This window comes from Dreissena polymorpha, chromosome 8, assembly GCF_020536995.1.
Source record: "Dreissena polymorpha isolate Duluth1 chromosome 8, UMN_Dpol_1.0, whole genome shotgun sequence".
Lineage (NCBI taxonomy): Eukaryota > Metazoa > Mollusca > Bivalvia > Myida > Dreissenidae > Dreissena > Dreissena polymorpha.
The window spans coordinates 77984399-78006157 of record NC_068362.1 but is presented as its reverse complement, the minus strand read 5'-3'; the positions used below and the strand labels follow the sequence as shown (position 1 = coordinate 78006157).

At 32.5% G+C, this 21759-nt stretch overlaps 1 protein-coding gene across 1 annotated transcript in view; it reads right to left on the bottom strand.

Annotated features, from left to right (window-relative positions):
* LOC127840655 (uncharacterized) overlaps positions 1-17705 on the bottom strand; it is a 74792-nt gene extending 57087 nt beyond the window's left edge. The window contains exons 1-7 of the mRNA XM_052369068.1: positions 17554-17705; positions 17079-17244; positions 16734-16896; positions 16336-16577; positions 15727-15887; positions 14215-14380; positions 13764-13935 (exon numbers count right to left, since the gene is read on the bottom strand). Of these exons, the coding sequence (XP_052225028.1) occupies positions 13764-13935; positions 14215-14380; positions 15727-15887; positions 16336-16577; positions 16734-16896; positions 17079-17244; positions 17554-17705 (1222 nt within the window). The remainder of the gene's footprint in view (positions 1-13763; positions 13936-14214; positions 14381-15726; positions 15888-16335; positions 16578-16733; positions 16897-17078; positions 17245-17553) is intronic.
* Between the last annotated feature and the right edge of the window lie 4054 nt (positions 17706-21759).

Here is a 21759-nt window from a genome sequence, read left to right as displayed (position 1 = left end):
TTTGTCCCTCTTACGCGATATACTAAGTGATTCCGACTTCAGCGGTTTTAATTTTACTAATTATGTATCGGCCCATCTTGCAATTTTGTCTTCATCGCTTTTTAAAACGGCGGCTGCAGAATTAGGAACTCCAGCCTTGTTTCCGTTTGGGAAGATGAGACCCCGGGAACTACTACCCTTTGATGCCTTTGGAAGAGATAGTTAGAAAACCAGTTCGGAAGGTGATCTTTAATACCGGCATGTTTCGGTTTCAATAAAAGGCCACGATGCCAGACTTTGTCAAAGGTTTTTCTTATGTCGAAGAACACAACCCTGACTTTCAAACCATTATCTAGTGTCTACAAAACGTATTGTAAAGATACGTGAGCTGGTTGACAGTCGAGTCACCTGGCATAAATCCAGACTGAAATTTTGTGAAAAAATTAGAATCTCGAAAGAAGTTATAAACATGTTTAAAGATAATCCTTTGTAGTACTTTTACCATTGTATTTAAGAGTGAATCGGACGATAATTTGAGAAAATAGAAACATCCCCTTTTTTGAATATTGCGCAAACGTTTTGAAATTTTCCAATCATATGGTACTGTTGACCACGACAAAGACATATTTAAAAGATCACAGAGTGATTGACTTAGTTCATTAGATCCCTCTAGTAGTACTCTGTTATTTATACCGTAAGGGCCACAAGCTTTACCCATAGACAGATTCATAAGAGCGTCCTTTACTTCGCAAGCGGTTATAACTATAGACGAAAGTGACTGTTGATTTACAATGAAGGCTAACTCCGGTAGAACTTGATCAGACTCATCTATATATGTCTGTTGAGCGAATAAATCATTAAGTACTTCAGCTTTTTGAAGTTCGTCAAAAACCAGTTCATCATTGCAGTTGACGAGTGGGAGTAATGTTTTACTAACGTTGACTGTAAGAAAAGATATCAGGACTTTCCACCAATTACGCGAGGAGTAATTGTTGGATTTAAGTTTGCATGCAAGAGAGTCGTAATAATTTGATTTGGCGAAGCGGACAAGGGAAACTACATCATTACAATGTACACGAAACTTAGTCCAGCTTGATTGGAATGTGTTGCTTTAGCTTTCCTATAAGCTCGTTTTCGTATGTTTAATGAGATTTCCGATGAGAGCCATGGCGGTTCGGCTGGGCGGACGGTGACGTCTTTGTTTGGTATACAATAAGCTTCTGTATCAAGTTAAACGTTTGTAAGATTTTTAGTAAAAATATCAAGATTGTCATTATGTACGGTATTTCAATATTTGATAAGTTGCTTCTAAAGGAGTCGTAGTTCCCCGTGTCGTATTTCCAAATTTTAAGTTTATAACATAGATACGATGGCCTTTTGAATTTAAGAATAACGAATATGGGACAATGATATCTTATAATTTGATCAAGGAATGGTTCACCTACCCCAGAGGAAAAGACAGACTCTTTGTGTGAAACAAATATTAGATCAATAATAGAGAACGATGTTTCAGTAAAGTGGGTGGGATCCTGTAAACACTGGTCGAGTGCAAACTGCTGCGAAATGAGGCGATTTTACGTTCAGCTTGATCAAGTTGGGTGTTTAGGTTAAAGTCAACCAGGACTATAATGTGATTGATGCCTGTATCTTTAAACAGCCCAAATGAGATTTCAATTTTGCTTTAATAATTGTTATCTGAATTTGGTGGTCTGTAAAAAGTACCGATTAGAATTCGTTTATTCGAATGAGGGCGAACCTCCAACCAAATTGCTTCAAGGTTTGTTATTTCTAGATCTGGTGTTCGAGTAAAATTAATACCATCCTTGACATATTACGCCGTTTGGATTATGAGTTCGATCACGACGGACGGGTAGGCTCAAACCTGGTATAAACAACTGTTCGTTACTGATGGATTCTGATAGCCACACTTCTGAGCAAGTAATGATATCGAATGATGTTAATTCTGCAGTTAGCAAATCCAGTTTATGAAGAAGACTGTGAACATTATACTGAATAATCGACATATTGTGAGAATAGTTGAGAAAATTGGACATATCTAGCGATACGTCAGTATGGGATTCTAGTGATGATGAGGAATCACTAGCTGATTGTCCGGAGTTAGGGTGGATATCGCCGGATATACTAAGTAGAAGACAGTATAGCCAAGGACAAAGTGTTGACAAAAAGACTGTTTTGATCAATAGAAAAAAGAATGATATTTTGCATTACTTTGTGACTGGACGTTTATGGGTTTGTATTATCAGATTACACTCGGACGTGGCTTCAATATTAACAGCCAAATATTAAAAAAAATACGGGCATATCAAAGATAACAATAAGGTAACAAAACGTGATTGCTAGCGGTGAAAAGTAATTGATGCGTAAGTTGGACATGACAGCTACTCTTGTCTGGCTTTTACTCATGATATACGAAGGAGAAACAAAATAAACATGTAAGTAGCTGTCATGCCAAACAGAGTCGAACAGAGGAGGTTCATGCAAACTCTCGGGGGATTCAATATGGTCAACTTATCGGTTCCATGTAGAGAAAAACAGAATGAATATGTGACTGTTAAAAAAAAAGAAAAAAAGATAAATCTTCATTAAGAAGAAGTTCATCAAGCATATAAGTTCATATAATAAACATGGTGGTTATGTCAGACACACGATAAATGAATAAGATATTACTTCAAACAACAAATTGATATAAATATATATACACTTTCATAGCCAACAATTAATTGTGAAAGAATCACGACTACGACAGCTAAGGACGCGTCAAAAGTAAATGAAAATGATTTCATTGTAAATTACTTATGTGTATTATACAGATTATTTATGAGACTTGATAAAAATTCAACAGCATAATAGAACAATATACAATTCAACAGCATACACATTCAACAGCATTATAGCACAATTTATATATGAATTATATATTAATTTCAACAGCATATGTCAAGTATCACAAGTCGTGATAAGAATATGTATACACAAAACAGGTATGAAACAGTGAGGATATAAATTGATTAGCTTTTAGAAAATAAGATACGATATATCATGTGGGTCATTTGTTATTCTAGTGCATGAATAATGCCGTAAGTAGATATCAAATGTCAAATTTATTAATGTAATACTAGTTTACATTTAATAATTTAAGATTGCAAATTGCTAAAGTAAATAATAATACTTATATTATTGTATTAATATATTAATAATCCTGTTTTAATAGATCTATTAAATTATAGTACATTTTAACATGTGTATTAGTTTGAGCCTTTATCTTCAAAGTGCATTTCATTATTTTAAAAATGAACAACACAAGTAGTTGCTAGTATTCTTATCATTACATGACAGCATTGTACTGTTAACTTATATATAAACATTCTTAATTGGAGTGAAGAAGATCTTAATGGAAAAGTGCACCCTGACAGTTGTTTTTACTTTACAATCAGGCAAATATCTGCACACAAGATAAGCTAACATGAAATGAAAAAGTTGGATTTAATAGTTGTGAAGTAAATACGTGGAACTCAATGACAATTTGTTTTATTTTGTATGATCAACTGATGTGATGTATTTCCTCAAACAATTAAAACACGTATCTTATTTCTCAAAAACTTTTCTGAAAATGACAAGCCAATGTGCACTTCTTGTGTGATCTGATACGTAATTTATAGTGGTTATCCAATTAAAATCCATACATATTTATTATTTTTTTAACAAAGATCGACAACATTTGGGGTCAATGGAGGGTGGGTTTATAACGTGCTGTCAACAATAAATGTTACAGCTATAAGTAACCCCAACTAAAGAATAAGGAGATTCGCGCGACATTATCTATTCAAAAAGAACCCACGATCTCCTCAGCAGAAACTAACAGACAGGCTTCATGGAAATGTAGTAGATATTTAAATAATGTTGGTGATTTTTTTATGCAGGATCTTTGTTGTGTGTAGTGAATAATATGGTTAAAATTATTGAAAAAAATGGTATTATGCATAATTTTCTTAGACTGAAGCTTATTGAAGTACTTGTGAACCAACCTGAACATTATTACTCATCAAATAACGACTTCAACGAAAATATGGTGTTATCTTTTCAAAGACATCGCTGTCCATAAGGAAAATGAGACCTGACAGATTATGGAAGATGTTGATGCTTATTCCAAACGTTGCAAAATTGTTAAAAACCGACAATTAAACTCATGAACTGTTTTGTTTAGGATAAAACATGTATATCTTATATTATTACTATCCGTGATTTTAAAACACTGCGTCCTGCGTCAAGCATGCAGAAATATTGCAAGTGAAGCTATGTTTTTATGCGTTCACATGACGTATGACTTGTTCTGCCGTTTTAAGAATTTGTGCACAAATTATGTTGCTTTACCATTGCACATTTCTGTCAAGTTATATAACACCCCAGATCATTCGATGATCGTCTAGCAAAAAAGAATGACTTAAGTCGTCGCATTTCTGAATACAACGACACGAATGTAAAGTTCATTTCGAGGAACTAAAAATCCAAGTGCTTTCGTCAATTAGTCCGAACCAAATGTGAAAAAACTTAGGGGCCCCAAAGGTGCCCAAAAATATTTATGAACGGATTATACTAAAACATCGCACTAAATATGTGAAAATATGTGATATCAGATAAAATTTTGATTAGTAGAAGTTGTTAAATTGTTAAAACGTTTATTTAATGCTCGCTTTCAACATTTTTTTCATGCGCCCGGGGCGATTGCGGGTTTATTTGCAATGGGTGCGTTATGACTCTTAAAGAAATAAAAACATTAAAGAGATCGCTAACAATCAGTTTTTACTTTGTTTTAGCCTTTCCCGCATAAATACAAATAAACCCGATTCGATCGATTATCGAAAACATCCGTATCAACCGCAAACTTTATACTTTTTCAGCCACTATCCAGTACCAGATAATAACAACTTTTTATTTTTTTAGGAAATTTTAGAAAATTATGATAATAAATGTGGTAAAGAATTTCACGTACAAAAAAACGTTCGCAAGTTTGCTGAAGTATCAAGAGACTTTTGGAATAGCATTATGATACTATTTTAAAGATTTAATGAAATAGACATCCAACTTTGCATAATCCCAAGAATGGCCAGTTGCAGTTGAGAAAAATACACTTATCGGAACATTTTAAGCGCCCTGGGCACTCTTGATTTCAAAATTCAAGCGACCCGGGTAATGACTGTATGATGGCCTTTGGGTAGCACGGATCTTTGATTGATAATTTAATTTTCCTTTGAACTTGCATGATAATGTGTGCTTCGTTAATTATTTATGAATAATCTTTTTTCCTTTGTCACGTGTTCCGTCGTTTGTACTGATAAAATGTTGTTTAACTAATATTAATATTTATAAGAGTGAACTTTTTAAGATTGTCAATGAAAAATGGACAACACAATATTTTGGGGTTGACAACTTAAACTTATACACACACAAATACACTATTGTGCAGCTAATTGTTTTTAAAATTTGATTCAGGATGCAAAATACCATAATAGTAAGAAATACGCAAAGAAAGAACACAACATCAAAATGTCGTATTAGAGGTCCAGTACCTTAATATCAACCCATTTTCTATGTAAATTTAATATGTTTATAAGGAACATGAACGCACTATTCAAAAGCACATAAAAAAAGATCTCGTTTTATAATCACATTTTACACGTAATTAATAGCGATTGTTGTTTTCTACCTCACCTGAGCACTAGTACTCATGGTCTTCTTGTGTTATAGCATTTTTTCTGCCGTTCTTTGTTAACAATCTAGTGGCCACATGTATTGTCTGATCTTCATGAACATTTATCATAACAGTTTTCCAAATGATATCTTGGCTGAATTTGAAAAGGGGTTATGTGAGGTCGAAAAAGGTAACTATGTTTAATTAAAGAAAATCTTTAAAACATTCAAGAACTAATATTTATAGTTTAACTTAAGATGAAAGTTTATTTATTCAAAGAGTAGAGAAGAACAATGACAGCAAACCAAAAACGAACTTCACATTTTAAATTGAAAGTTAAGGCCACTGTCGGTTGATTAAAGTTCGTCCAGAAAGTTATATGAGGCCGAACCTCGCTAAATCATTAATCGCTAAAATTCTCTTTATAAGCCGGACTCGATGATTTAAGGAAAGGTTGATAACGAACATTATATTATTGAAAAACCAAAAAATGTCAAAATTAAATTGCTTATTTATTTAAACCAAAACATATTTCATGTTTAGTTTAACGGTTGTAAAATTAACAGAGTAGTAGGCATAAGATATAATAAGGTACCAGTATTTATGAAGATATTCCATAAATAAATTTCAATGTTTTTGGGAGTACTTTATATCCTCCATTATATCATTCAAATACAAGTAAATAATTCGATAAAGTATATGACGTGTACGAGTTTGTTGATAAGATCCATGTAAACAATTATTAAAAACACCTTTAACAATGAGCAGAAATTATACCAAGTGGGGAGTCAAGAGAGGGTCGGCGTAGACAATTGTTAGAATAAGGCCAGAATGATGGTGCTTAAAGAAGTATATCTGGAAAGTTACGAGTCAGGATATGAATTCGATAAATTGAATGTATTGGAGTTGATTGTACGTTTTTCTCTCTCTATTGATGACATTGACATTTCTCTTATGAAATTACTCACAATAAATCATGTGATTGGTAGGTCGTGATAGGAATCGGACGGCCCCGTTTCAGGACGGGACCTGTGTACTAGTAATTTCCTCGAAGATGATTTTTTATCTACTTCAGATGCTTATAGTGGGGAATGTTCTTCCATGGAATTTTATGAAGTTACCTTTGTCATTATGCAGTTTCTAGAAAACATTACAAATGTTGTAATATTGGTTATTGATGAATTATGACGTATTCAATTCCTTTAAATACTGGATGATGAGGCTTGTAAAATTAGTTTCCAATAAAATTGAGAACCATCGACATCGATTTGTTGGTGAACTGCAATCAATCGTCGCAGCAGTATGTAAGGGATTATATTTTCATTGCAGCTACAAATCAAACTGAATTCTTATCGGTGTTGATCCGATCTTTGTGAACACTCAATATACATAATCCCGAGAGCCTGTTGTCGGACAAGGGGGATCTTAGCCATGTATTGACTCGTCTCAGCGTGCTAAATGGTCGTTCCGCCGTACAAGTGGTTGCGGTCAGGATTAGTAATATGATCATCGCCTCACGCACAGCTTGAAACAAATCAGTTTTGTTTTACCAATTTTACAAAATCTGACTCATTCTATTCGATGGAATCCTTCTAGCTCATGTAGTACTATGACATTACGTCTTGTTCAAAATTGATGGTTTGGACTATATCATTATAGTCTGATCGATCAAAAATTATGTGGTTCGAATTGATTAAACATGAACATAAACGTAAACAGTAATTTAACTTTGTTATTACTTCTATTATAATTTAATAAGTTTCTGTTCTTTCGATCAGTCTTTTTGACGACATAATTACATACAATTTCATAAGAATTGCATAAACATAAACGTTCGCCATGTGTTCAATTAAGTTCGGCATGTATCTTACTATTAACTGATTTGAAATAATTAGCGTCGATTTTGGACGGGGTATTTTCACTTAACAGGTGTATGTCACCTTACGCAATGTGCGCAGACAATGCTTATGCGCGTTTTATTTCAACATTAACTTAGAACCGGGAGAAAGTGAAAGTATTTTTTCGAAAAAAAACAACGTTTTTACACTAGCGCAGTTATTTGCTTCACTTTGAGCTGTATGTGGAACTCTAAAGAAGAGGACAAATACCATGTATGGAATATGGGTACAATAAGATTATTTTATTTGAATTAAGATGTTTAAATGCAATAAGACTTGTATTTTCTTCATGTTGGTTTGTCTTTGTATTTACTTGCAAGCGTAGTAATGTTTGTGAAATAAAATACAGCAAACGCATTCGTGTGACGTCATCACGAGAGCGACGATGTTAATATAAACAAAATGATCGATTTAAGGAGACATTCAATATGAGGGAATTGTACAATAATTTACTGAAGACATACATTACCTTAGTGTTACAACTGGATGATAGACTGAATAGACAAATAACATATAAGTATGTACGTTATGGATAATGCCAGTTCAATCTACGGACATTGACATCAGACGACTGAGTTTAAATAAATGTAAACACAACGGAATCAATTCTCGCTTTTGAAATAAGTCGTTTAAAATTATTACGGATTAAAGTATTACTGTGCATATTTTAAGAGAAATTTGGCTTAAGATGACAAGCAATACTGCCTAATGTGAGCTTGTAAGTAATTGTCTGTTAGTTTTATGGGTCCAATACAACAATGAAAAAGCATCACATCGTTATAGAGTTAGGGTACTCCATCATGTGCAGACAATCCGATACCTAGCCATGACTAATGCAGAAAATATGGCAATGAAGTAAACATCCGTCACATCCATGCACATTTAAAGGGAATTTTTCAGATTCATTATACTATATGTGCATTAAGCTTATTATATTACTTTGATTATTCACCTTTCATGTTTTATGACAGCTCGTGTACATGGGATTTCATTACGGCGTAATTTTCCTTTCATGGAATGCACACTTTTTAAAATGTATTTAAAATCGGTTTACTAGTTTGATATTTGATTTATGTTTGGTAACAAAATATATAACAGTGTGATTCTTAAACCCCGGTTGACATCTACGCAAAACGTAAGTAAGCCGGTGTGAACTTAGAACGATAGTATAGTAAGAAAGAAAAAAAGGTTCAGCAACTACGCAAGAAACAATATTTTTTTAATAAATCAGCTGCCAAGATCACAAGGGCGTGTTACACGAATTTCTTGTCAAGACGTTATCTAGTGACAAGTAAGATTAAGCAGGAAAGGAAGAACATAAGCATCTACTCTACATTATGAAACACAGATAAAAGGCATCATATGCTGTTTTAATATTTGATTAGTTTATTTAGCATAAAATGAATATCGAGACTAATGATCAGCCAAACGGGTCTGCTGTTTGCAGAGATATAATTGTGGTCACTATAAAATATCAACTTAGGATCATATATTTTTTATGCAAACATACATATAATTATTTCCGAAAAAATCCATAGAACATCTTATAATCAATGTTTGAATATGATTAGAATGAAAGAGAGTCTTATATGATTATTCATTTGACAGACAAAAAAATTGTCAAACGCACACATAGCACAATTTTTGTCTGACGCGAAAACTGAAATAATGCGGACAAAACCTAGCAAGAGTATTTTTTGTTTTATTGCACGGTACAGATTCGGACTGACAAAAAGACGGACAGAGGAACGGTCTGGGTGTAAACCTATAGTCATACGGATTATCGCGTTGTTTTGTTTTAAATGAGGAAATGTGGATAAAAAAAACTAATTCCTAAAACTTTAATTTGGGAATTATATGCAATCAATTGGGCAGAAAAATTGTGATGGGACATCGGGTCATTTTCGTCTTCCAAACTTGAGGAAGAAAACACTTTTCATAATCGCATGTTCGCCACCAATTCTTCCATTATATATCGAACTATTTCATACCTTTATTTATATTGGTTCGGTGGATCGTGCATTTTATTGCCAGCTTAATTTAACTCATCCACATTTCAGTTTTCCGAATCTTGATGAGTCAATATATGTTTTTCAGCTGATGTTATTCAACACCAAGTGAGACGCACTATTAACAATTTACAAATATATATATGACACAACTTTTCTAACTTATGTATTTCATTGGGTTGTTTCTCAACATTATTGAATACTACTATAAAAATCTATTAAAAGTTGATACACAAAGGTCAGTTTTGAAATTTCTACTATGAAGATGTACAGATTCTACATGGCAATGTGCTTAAATCGCGGACTTAGCGTAGGACCCTTAATCCATTACAAATATGTTAAACCTCCGCGCATAGATTTGACAGGAACCAGTGTAACTGTATCAAATCCCTGTCTTCAAAACAAATCACGTGATGAAAGCGGAGCCACGTAATTTTACCGTTTTTATTTTTTACTCTTTTTAATTTAGGTATTTTTTTTTATTACGAACTTAAACTTATTAATTTTTTTCAAAATATTAAAGAAAATGATACTACTTTTCATAATATAATACTTAACCCCCGCCCCCCCCCCCCCCTCCAAAAAAAAAAATTATTACTAAATCTGGTATGATTTTCTTGTGGTTGCAGGGATTGTATGTGAGAGCATGGAAAGACAACTCTGCGTCGAGATTGCAATATGTTTTGTTATTATAGACATCAAAGTACATAACGAACTATTTTATACACAGTTATGAAGAAAACCAAATTTAGCAAAGGTGATCTCAGAGTGTCTACCCTGGCAAATGCATTTACGAGTTTAAAGTGATTGATGTATTTTTTTAAACTCTTCCACAAAAGCAGCATAAACTTTATTCAAGTCGTTTTGTTTGACACGCGTTTCGAGATTTAGTCCATTGAATTGATATCTACTATTCACTGCAAGTGATGTATAAAGTTAAGTGCATGGATAGTAACTCAGCTTTTTATGGAGTTTTATGTCTCTGATTACCGGTAAGCATCAATAGTGAATTGCTTATCGACATTACAAGTGTCCATAATCAGGTCGTTAAGGTCTTACATTTGTAAACTTAGTTAAAGAAGGATGAATATATGACATTCTCAATACATCATAATGGCTGTAAAGTTACTTTTTCCTTCAAAGATAATGCTATCCGAATTGAAATCTGCACATATATCTTCATTATGGTAGTCTGTAAGCTCTCGAGATCGCTCTCTATACTCTAAGGTTACTACAACTGAACATATGCATTAATCAAACAAAGAAGTCACTGAAGTTGTTCGCTATTGCATAATCTTAGACGCAACTTATTCTTCAAAATTAGGTTCTAGCTTTTTTAAATCGCAAGTTTAAAATAAACACACCTCATTCAATTTTGTAAAGAGTGTACCTTTACGCACAGGTCGAGATGTTTGTGCGCTGTTTATCATACTATTGTTGTTATAGAGATAGACATAGACAAAATAACAACAATTTGTCTCCTTTCAGACGTTCTGAAAGCATAAACATTATTATATAAACGGTAATGAGAATCAGTTAATAAAGCATAACATTTGCAATCAACATACTATTAAACATACCATTGTTGGATATCGAATACCTATCACGTAAAGAACATAATTTCATGATGGAAATTTCCTTGACAAAACTGTTGCCGTTTGATACCATATACAAATTCGAAATAGACAATAAGATACTTGATAAAAATAAAAAAAAATAAAAAAAAATCTGCGAGTAGTACTTTTTACTCACGAATTATGAAGTCATAAAGACAGCGCTATTGAACCGTACTTTGTTGTTGATGCATTACTTGTTACCCTAGCAGTTCACATGGTGTCAACCAAATAATAACCAAATAAAATGTATGTTACGATATAGTAACATAATTATTATTATCATTGAGAATTAATTCATCATGATTTCATAGCGACCCAGTTTCTGAAAAGCCATCTTGAAAAGAAGGTTGCACTATACGAAATTAATGGACAAATACGGGAAATTTGGTTAACAATTCGTATAGCAAACAAGACAACATAATGTATAAAGAAATACTTATTCGCTCCAGGTATAACGTTGATGTCACATGTCTTAGATATTTGGTAGAATGTAAGAAAAGTGTTAATTGATGACAAGCTTTCTTTATCACGAGTGAAGACGGTAGTTATTTTTTCATTTTATTTACGCTTTATTTAAGTGTATTTGTGTTAATTTAAGATGCATTGTTAAACACTGAGACTTTGTTATAAAACAGTGACAAGTTTATATATTATGGATTTTAAACGAGATTTCTTATGACAAATACATATGTAAATGTGTCATACCTACCATACCGAAGCAATTGTGATCTTTAGATGCTAGTCGGTTGATATTTTGATAAAGAAGTATCACACTCGCGAAAAAACTTGTCCATATGTACAAAATCAAAAATATAAGTTATGTTAAAATATGCTGAGTACAAATTAACAATATTATCCTACCACTTAATGAATTTTCGTAGGAAAAACAAAAGGATTGTTTAAACTTAAAGTTAACACGACCTTTAATTTTTATACGAACCTACTAGAACATAATATGATGGGCTATCTTTTCTGGTATGCGTAGATTTTAGGTTAACGGCAATGTGTGGATTTATTTTTTATTTAATTTTCTCAACACGGGAAACATAAAAAATGCCAAAAGTGTAACATAAAAGGAACCCATCGCAGTTTGAATCATACAACAAAAGTCATTTTTAAAGTCTTTTAATTATGACATACCTTATAATTATTTCAGAAAATGCATTTCAAATAAACGATTCATTTCATTCTGGCCATAACACGACATCATGTGTCAGCTAACAATAATATATTGTCTATTGTAGCTCAAAAACATTCCATAATATCATTAATGATTAGAATAACATCACTAAAATGCAACTAAACAAACAACAAAATCAATGACGCGTTGATAATAGTGAATCCCCTTATTATCTACGACACACAGTAATAGAAAATACATGTATTAGGTTAGGGTCTTTGTGTACTAGAATATAGCCAACTAGTTGATGAAAGGTAAACGCGGGGCTTGCTGGATTGGCTTTATCCTACAACACGCTTTCAGTAAAATTGTTTGTTATTTGCAAACAAATTTTAATCAATGAATTGTTGAAAATAATTCTCAAAGTTCATTAAAGCAACATACTTTTCACCTTGCGTAGTAATCGATCGATGGAATCGATTTCTTATGTTTCCGCAACTCGTAAAAGTCATTCACTATTTCTTGAAATAGTGGTGTTAAAAGAAAAGAAAAATGGTATGCTTCTCGAATGGACTTTGCTCATCAATTTAACTGATACACACTACAGTAGTGAATGGAAGATGTAAATTTAATATAAATCCTATAACCTTTCATTTAAATTTTAATAAAACATGGCTGATCTTCACAGGTATTGTTATAATTTAAAAACATTGTTCAAAAGTAATAATAAAAGTCAAATTACTAAATGGCAAACATAAATCAATTTTCTACTTTCTATATCTGTATCAATTATTTCCCTGACGTTATTATATAATACAATATGGTTGATAAAATACATGTAAACATGTTATATATTAAAAGACCATTATAGACATCCATTTAAGGAAACCCCAAACACAATAAAACTAAGTACATATGTTCAAACGTATTGACATTGTGTTGGCTGTTCTGCTCTTCCCTGATACCAAAAGAAACGTCCAATAAAGTATAAGTTATATACGCAAAAGATGCAGATAGCTTTAATTTGTGTACATCGTACCATTTATGAAATATCAGTTTTACTGCGATCCTCGTTTTTAAGCAGAGGTACTATTTTATAATGGTTTGATAGACCACCGTGAACCCTAAACGTCTTCTTCCGATAAATATGAAGTTCTCGTTCAGGTGGTGAACTGGTTGTCAATGTTACATTACAACCGGATATTTCCGAAAGTGTTCGTTCGTATAATCCGAAATCGAAGAATTGCTTAATTTTGCAGTTAAGAGCACCACGCAAAAATTCCACGTAAAACGGTCCTGGAAACGAACACATAAATAGTAAGCATTTAAAAATAATATATATTGGCGGTAAACATGCGACCAAGCTCAAAAAAGGCAGTTTATAAATATTCTCAACATAGTCATATAGATACTGTTCTAATATAAAATTACCTTGTCCTGTATTGGCAATTTCACGCACAAGTTCAGTAAATGACATAAGGACACACTGTTTCATCGATGACGACTCAGTTTTTTCAAACTCAATGCCATGCATTTCAAAAAAGAGTTTGGCGTCTTTAACTCTGGAGCTGACGAATACGGCCTTTTCAAACTCACCTGTCAACTTTAAAAACGTATTTTGATAAGAATGGACTTTATGTATTGCAATTCGCATGACACAAATAGATCCTAACAAACCAATCTATCAGATGTGAAGAATTGTTTGTGTGAGCAGTTTGAGGCCAAGTAGTCTTAGTATATGTAGATATATTAATATTACGTGATCTCTCATTTGGTCCAACAAATGTTTATTGTACATTTTCAACGGATATACATCATCCACATGGCTAGAAACATTCTTAACTTTGCTAGATAATGTAATGTTTTGAATTTAGGGTCATACTGTGTTCACATATTTCCCACAGTTTTGTAAAGCATAACGCATCGCAGCTAAACGCATGATGTATTTCATGTCTGCATTCCTGAATAGCATGTAACTCATGAACTCATACATGCACGAGGTTTTATCACCAGGCATCTCATAGGCAGTAAATCCCTCCACCTGGATTCTGGTTAAAATATAGCAAACATAATAACTTCCTCATGTATTTATGTGCACATAATTATGCCTTTCATTCCAATGTATTTTATTTTAATTATCTTATTGCAATGTCCAGAATTGTGTGAGTCTACTTTGTAAATTAGGTTGAAATGCTGGGACAATACAGTTCTACACATAATGCAGCCTCAGGCGCGTATGGACCTCATAAACTTCAAAATACACGCCCACCCCTTCCCACCACACACACACACACACAGTGAGAGAGATACGTAAGAATGTACGCAAACAAATAGTTACTAGATAATAACCAGTAGGCAGTAGTCAATGATACAAAGTAATGACATCTCGATTGTTTTGTACATGTGTGCTCATTTAATAGATTGGATTATGCGACCACGATGTTTTTGTTTGAATTCAATTATGCATTGAATAGTTTCAACTAGTTATTCAATTAAGACCAAGCCCAGGAGTAACTCTGACCTGCAATGAAGTAGAATGATGGACCATGTTGTAATTAGTAAGTACATGAAGGTTGTATCAAGCAAACTGCCTGTGTTTTGTTCTGCTTAACTAATTCAAATATTCATATTGTAGACATATTTTAGGGGTTTGATTGAATGTATCAGACACATATCTATAGCGGACGAGCATTTTTCGAATAATTTTGTGGTATACACAGTCGGATAAATGTTTTCGTTCAAAAGAACATTCTAATTAAAATAAATGATAAGCTGAAAATGTATCAATTATGTAAATGTTTCCAATAAAAATGTAACGGCAAGATTTTGGAGAAACTATAATTCTGTTTATACAATAGAATCTCAAGTCAAGCTCAAATTTGTATTTGATTCATTATGTTAGGTTCTAACAGAACATGAAAATTATTCATCGCCGAAAAATAGTCAAGTGCTATTAAGGTCATTTTTTTAAATGTTCTCAGCAATAATTTGAATGTGGTATTTTGTATTATGAATAATAGCAGCGCAATCAAATTTTCAATATAATCCATATGTATCATTGCCGCTGAACAGAGTGAATGAAAATCCTAATTCATATTGGAGATCTATTTCACACAATCATAAATCATAAATTACAATCAAGCCTCAAGCTCAAGTCTCATGTAGGCTGAACATTTATTCATTTGTTTATGTTTTCAAGACATAATATACGTCGTTATTTGTTAAGATAATACATATAAGGAAGAAATTTTCTTGGGTTATATCAACATGAATAAATCTCGATTTATATGTACTGACATACGAAGTGTTAATTCGCTATTATAAAATAATGCGTTATGCAAAAATCGCGTCAAACGCAATACAGGTATTCAGATAAACGAAACAAAACACTTACGTGTGTATGGTCCGCATCGATGTTGTCTCCGTTTTAATTATGCCTTTTTCTTTCAGCTGATCAAATTCAAATATATAAGGTGTGTTGATGAAATCTAAACATGTGTTTTCCTCAAATTCGTTTTGATTCTTCAAAAATGCGTAAATACCCTGACAAAGTTCCTGCAAAGGAATAACAATAAAAAACACGTAGTCAATTGGCATGTTATTACGAACTTAAGAATACGCACATCTTATTTACTGTAATTTACGCATATGCCTGCTTTTAATCATGATTCGCTAATCATTATTGTTTGAATATTAAATGTTTAACGATAGACTTAATTAAACTAACACACACGACATTTAATGTTGTGTAGTAATTGTCGTCAAACCCTGATAACGAACATAAACGCAACAAATCATTATAAAGTGATTAAAAATAATTGACAATATGACAATTTATGAATATGCAAAACGTATCATCTGTTTGGACATGTCCTTTAAAGTAGCCTTACCAACCATTACATCATTGTATATTCTATTTTGAATTATTGTAACCTTGAGGAATTAACAGTCTGCAAATGGCTGTTATGTTTTCTAAAACAAACATAACAAAATGAAATTATACCATTCCAAGGCAATTTTGAACACATTTAAATAGGGGGAATATCCAGTACGGCGTTTCTTTTACAAGATCCTTTGACTTCAGCCAGTAAACGTGCAGTTCTCGATCACTGGAATCATCAGTTGTTAAGCTCACGTTCAGGCCGGCTATTGTATCCACTTTTCGACCGTCGTATGTTTCCTCCTCAAAGTGCTGGTGTATTTTTCTATTTAAGACACCACTCAAAAATTCTATGTAAAACGGTGCTGCAATTTCAAGATTTGTTCTTATCAAACATTGTTTAGATGGTAACATTCATGCGAAAACTACTTGTATTTATGACATTATTATTATCACTGAAAACAAATTGTTTAGATGTATTGAATAACTGTTTAATTAATTATAATTGAAAATTTCCATACCATTGCCCTTCCCTTCGTGAACTGCTTCACGCACTAATTTGTTAAATGCATCAGACACACACTCTCTCTTGTGCTTTGGCCATTTCATCTTTTCGTCCAGTGTAATGCCATGCGCCTTAAAAAAGACATTCGCTTTGTAGCAGTCATCAAAGGTGTTTGTTAGCTGAAAGATATAAAATGCTAATAAATATATGTTGTCTTGCCTTAACACTCAATTTTAAATAAAATGAAATCACTATGTTAATATCAAATAAGTTCGAAAAGGAATAAATCCTTTCGATTTCGATTTGTATTTACCTATTTACAAAGCAAGAACATATGACAAAACTTCTCAATGGTCGGTACCTTTGTAACATATGTTTCAAAGTGCGTCTGTGCATATCGTGCTGCGGCTAGTCGTAAAATGAACATAAAGCTGTCGTTTCCAGACAGTAAGTAACTTATCATCTCGTAGATAGATGAACTTTTACCACTAGGCTTTTCATATGCTTTGAATCCATGAACATCGATACTAAAATGAATATTGAAATTGTAAATATGTTGCTCTGAAAAACGTTTTAAATGTTAAAATTAGCGCTTGTTATTGTTTCATTTCGTGTTACTATGCCTATAATGTTTACACGAAGTCTTCCTAATAATTATCTAAAGGGTTCATTTGCATTAAAAATGTATGTGTAATAAATGTGTATGCTTTATTGATCGGCTTGACAGGACTGTAACTTCTCGAAATATATTTGCGCGCGCACAGAATATCAATATGTGTTGATATTTAAACACTTGTGAATATGTGCTGCTACTATTTAAAATACGATGAACTCACGTTCTCATAACACAATCAGGTTTAAGAAATTCAATGTTTGTTAGCTCCTCATACACAATATTCAGTGATTTTTCAAATGTTTTAAAATCTGTTCTCCAGCCGTATGATTCCTGTTGTGCTATTTTCACTCCGATAACATTTCTGCTCTCCATTCCCTGCAACGATAATAGTAATTAACTATAGAATAGTATTATTCGTTGGACGACGGAGTAATCGGTGAAGCTGAAATAAACTTATAAATAGCCAATAGGTATAGAAGAAAGTGGAAACAATCATCTTTCATTTCATTACAATATATATATATATATTGAAATATACTTTTACTTCTACTTCTTCTTCTTCTTCTTACTATTGCTACCAACAACAACAACAACTACTACAACTAGTACAACAACAACCAATTTATATTATTCCTACTCCTAAAACAAAGCCACCTCTTTGCGATTCACTAACGTATTTCAAAATATCATTAAATGCTAACGAAAACTATTTATTTTTGACAACAAAAACAACAAATTCGCAGGAGCTTAAAGTTTCTGTATTTAATAGTGTCCTTATTCAATGCAAAACCATATTGAATTTAATTTAAGAGATAATAACGTTAAAAAGTAAAAAATACTTTACGAATAACTGTTTTCTTTTGAATATGTTCAAGTATTAGTTAATAGGTACATTATTTATACGTAAATAGTATGTATGAACGAAATAAACGATATTACATAGAAATATGGATTCAATTATTGATTTCAAAATACTTACTATCATCTTTATTTGAGAAACGTTGGTTTTTAGAGTAGATGTTTGGTCATCTTTTTTAAACACTGGGATCAAACAATAACTATGTTCATTTTTGGCTGTCTTCCCCCAGTAAATATGCAGTTCACGTTTTCTGGATTCCGCAAATACATTGAGGCCAGTTATCGTCCTGACATCTCGATCGTAAAATCGATCATTATCAAAATGCTGGATGATGTTGCAATCCAAAACGCCACTCAATAATTCGGCATGAAAAGGACCTGTACAATGGTTAAGTAATTTGTATTGTTAATTTTTATTCTCAAACTAATCAATAAATGAATGATATTTGACAAAACTTGGTTTATTATACAGTACATGTTGAACATACCAGTAATCTCAGTAAGAAATATTTCTTGCAAGAGCTTGTCTAGATTTTGAGGTACACTTTCCTCAGTTAATTGAAATTGTTCAAGGTAGATGCCGTGAATTTCGAAGAATATTTTAGCGTCAACAAATTGGGTTTTGGATTGTTGAAACGCTTCTGTTAACTGAAGATAAAAAAACACACAAAACAACAACATGTCCTGATTAAGAATATCGTAAGTGAAGACAATACGCTATAATAATTGAATGTGAAATATGAAACAGCTCTGTCATTCTTGTGGTTATTACACATTCACAAGCTTGAAAGTGCTGTTCGAATGCAACATTAGTAGTTTGAGAACTTACTTTAATGAAACGTTAATTGTCAGATTGTATACGAACAACTTAAATACAGACATATGGTTAGTTAACTCTTATCGATTACTTCGTGCACATTTACTCGATGGTTGTCGATTATGAATATAACTCTTGTTTAAATCTTTCTGATTTCGTAATACAAAACAAAATCCATCAACCTTTTTACTTTCGCGAACGTGAAGTAGTTTCGTTTAAAATTGTTACATTTTTATGAACCATGCATGGTTTTTAAATTATAATATTTCGAATCATAGTTTTAATTTATATTACAACATTTGGTATAGTCTTAACAACATTTTGTAGAGTCTTAACAACCGTTTCGTTAAAGTATTTTTTTAAATTATTTAAATAAGAAAGTGTTAATAATGTCTTATTATTCAAAAGGTTATATACCTATAATATGTTTAAAAAGGTTAATTCTACTTGAAAATTTGTTTTCATCAGGAGTATTTTCATCGGTCAGGTTGTCAATAATTCGTCCTGGGTAAAAAGATTTAATTAATATACAGAACGGATGCTAAGTGCATAATAACATACTTAATACAATAAAATAAATAAGTTGCATAGGCTTTGCGAGAACCCTGCCAACTGCTACGACACACAGAGAAGAAACGTGTTTATAAAGAAAGTGTACGCATGCCCATGAAAACACGTCATGTCGATTTTCTACATGAGACAACCTTGTGGTCATTTTTTATGTTAAATGCATCACAATAAATAAGACCGTGTACCTTTTTACGATATATTTCAAAATATTCAATTCCAAAACTTGCAGCTGCACATTGTAGAGTGTACTTTAATTGATCGCTCCCACAAATAAGATGACTAAAAAGTTCGTATAGATTGGTGATGTTCTTTCCAGATATTGCATATGGCACAAATCCGTTGACAATACTTCTGCAATAAATGTAAAATAAATAAAATCAATAGCATTTTTATCTTAATCAAAAAACGATAACTTTGCACCTGCCGTTATTCTTTCATACTGTCGTTTTTCGAGAACTTCAAATGATCCATGCATTTATACAAATTCTGTAGACTGTAGGTGTTATGTCATCAAAAATAAATCGGATTTCTGAGGTGTTGGTGAGTGCGTGCATGTGTTTGGCACGAGGTTATAACAAAATATTAACCAGTGGGATGCATCATCTTATGGTTATAAAAAATATGTTAACATTATGAAAATTTGAATTCGCGGTAATAAAAACTGGTGTATAGAAACTGAACCATGCTGGAGGAAGCCGGGCTTTGTTTTGCCACGTTTCCCACGTTAACTTTTGTATTTGCAGATGACAATTCATCCCGTATTGCCATTCTCAACAAATTAGATTGTTTATATTTAAATCACTTTATGGAGTGTAGCTAAGTAACACTCTAGAATTTGTGTAACGACATGCTTATAACTTTCTTCTGACCGCTTATGTGGAGGCTTGTGTACATGATATTGTAACAACCCAGTGCATAGTACATTATTTAAGTGTGAATCAAAATTTACATTGAAACTAGTTACATGAATTTCCTTGTCAACAGCATAAATGTTTTCATTGTTCATTCATTCATGTCGCTTGTCCTAGCCTGGTCATATAATTTATAGTGCTGACCAATTATATGTTACAGACTAGCCACTAATATGGCATGTTTAGGCTAGAATTAGTTTTCCTTCATACTTACGATTATTGCTCCATTGTTATTGTCAAAATGTTCCTTCTTCCGGTTTGAAGATAGACATTTGTTTCTTAAAGTTAATGTTATAATTTAAGAATTCATACAAAATAAGTGGCAGCAATCAAATTTAAGTGCTTTTGTGCACATTTCTGCCAATTCTTAATAGTTAGAATTGTTTACATCCATTGCTTTTTTTACTTTAAATTGTCACACTTGTTTTTTTAGAAATCGACGGCAGTCATCTTGATTTTTACCGTGCCCGTTGCTAAGCAACTACTGTCAAGCCGACTTTTAAAGCCATTGAGCATCATTTTGTATTTAAATTAATTGTTAAAGTTCTGAAATGAATTCAATTCAAGGCAGAAAACGCACCTTTGAGGTATTATTATGTTGTTATATGTTGTTGCATATTTTACAGTTGCTTTAGCGTTACAAATTTGCTATATTAAGAACATTCTATTTGAGCATCCGTTAAAAAGGCACATTGAATACTGTGTCGGGCACAATTTTTGTTGTTGCAGGCACACTGTCATTTGTAGGACACACTGTGTCATTTGTATGACACAGGGCACAATGTGTCATTGGAAAAGTATATATACCTCAGATTTTCTGTGTGAAAAAAACATTCCATTGATAGTAAAACTACATCCTGAATTGTTGTTAAGAACTCTGGTGCCAACTTGAAGTTTAATATTTTAACACACTGTAAGTGAAATTTGCTCAGTGCTACTTTACAGTAAATAATACAGATTATATTTCATCATACGTGTTATATTATACTCTTTTAAGTTTCTTGCTGGACAATAAATTACATCGAATAACTTAGTCTGGGTTGACTTACTTTCATCGACAAAAATAACCATTATATTATAAAGCCACACTGCCATAACCATTAACTAAAAGAGAGCTACTAGTTATACCTGGTATAAGACTTGCGCCTAAAGCGGAGCACAACAATATTACAAAATCAAAGTACCGACAGTACTGGTGTGATGATGCTTTTGAAGAGGATTGATATAAAAATATCTAGTTTATCTACATCACCACAATTGTGTATGTGAG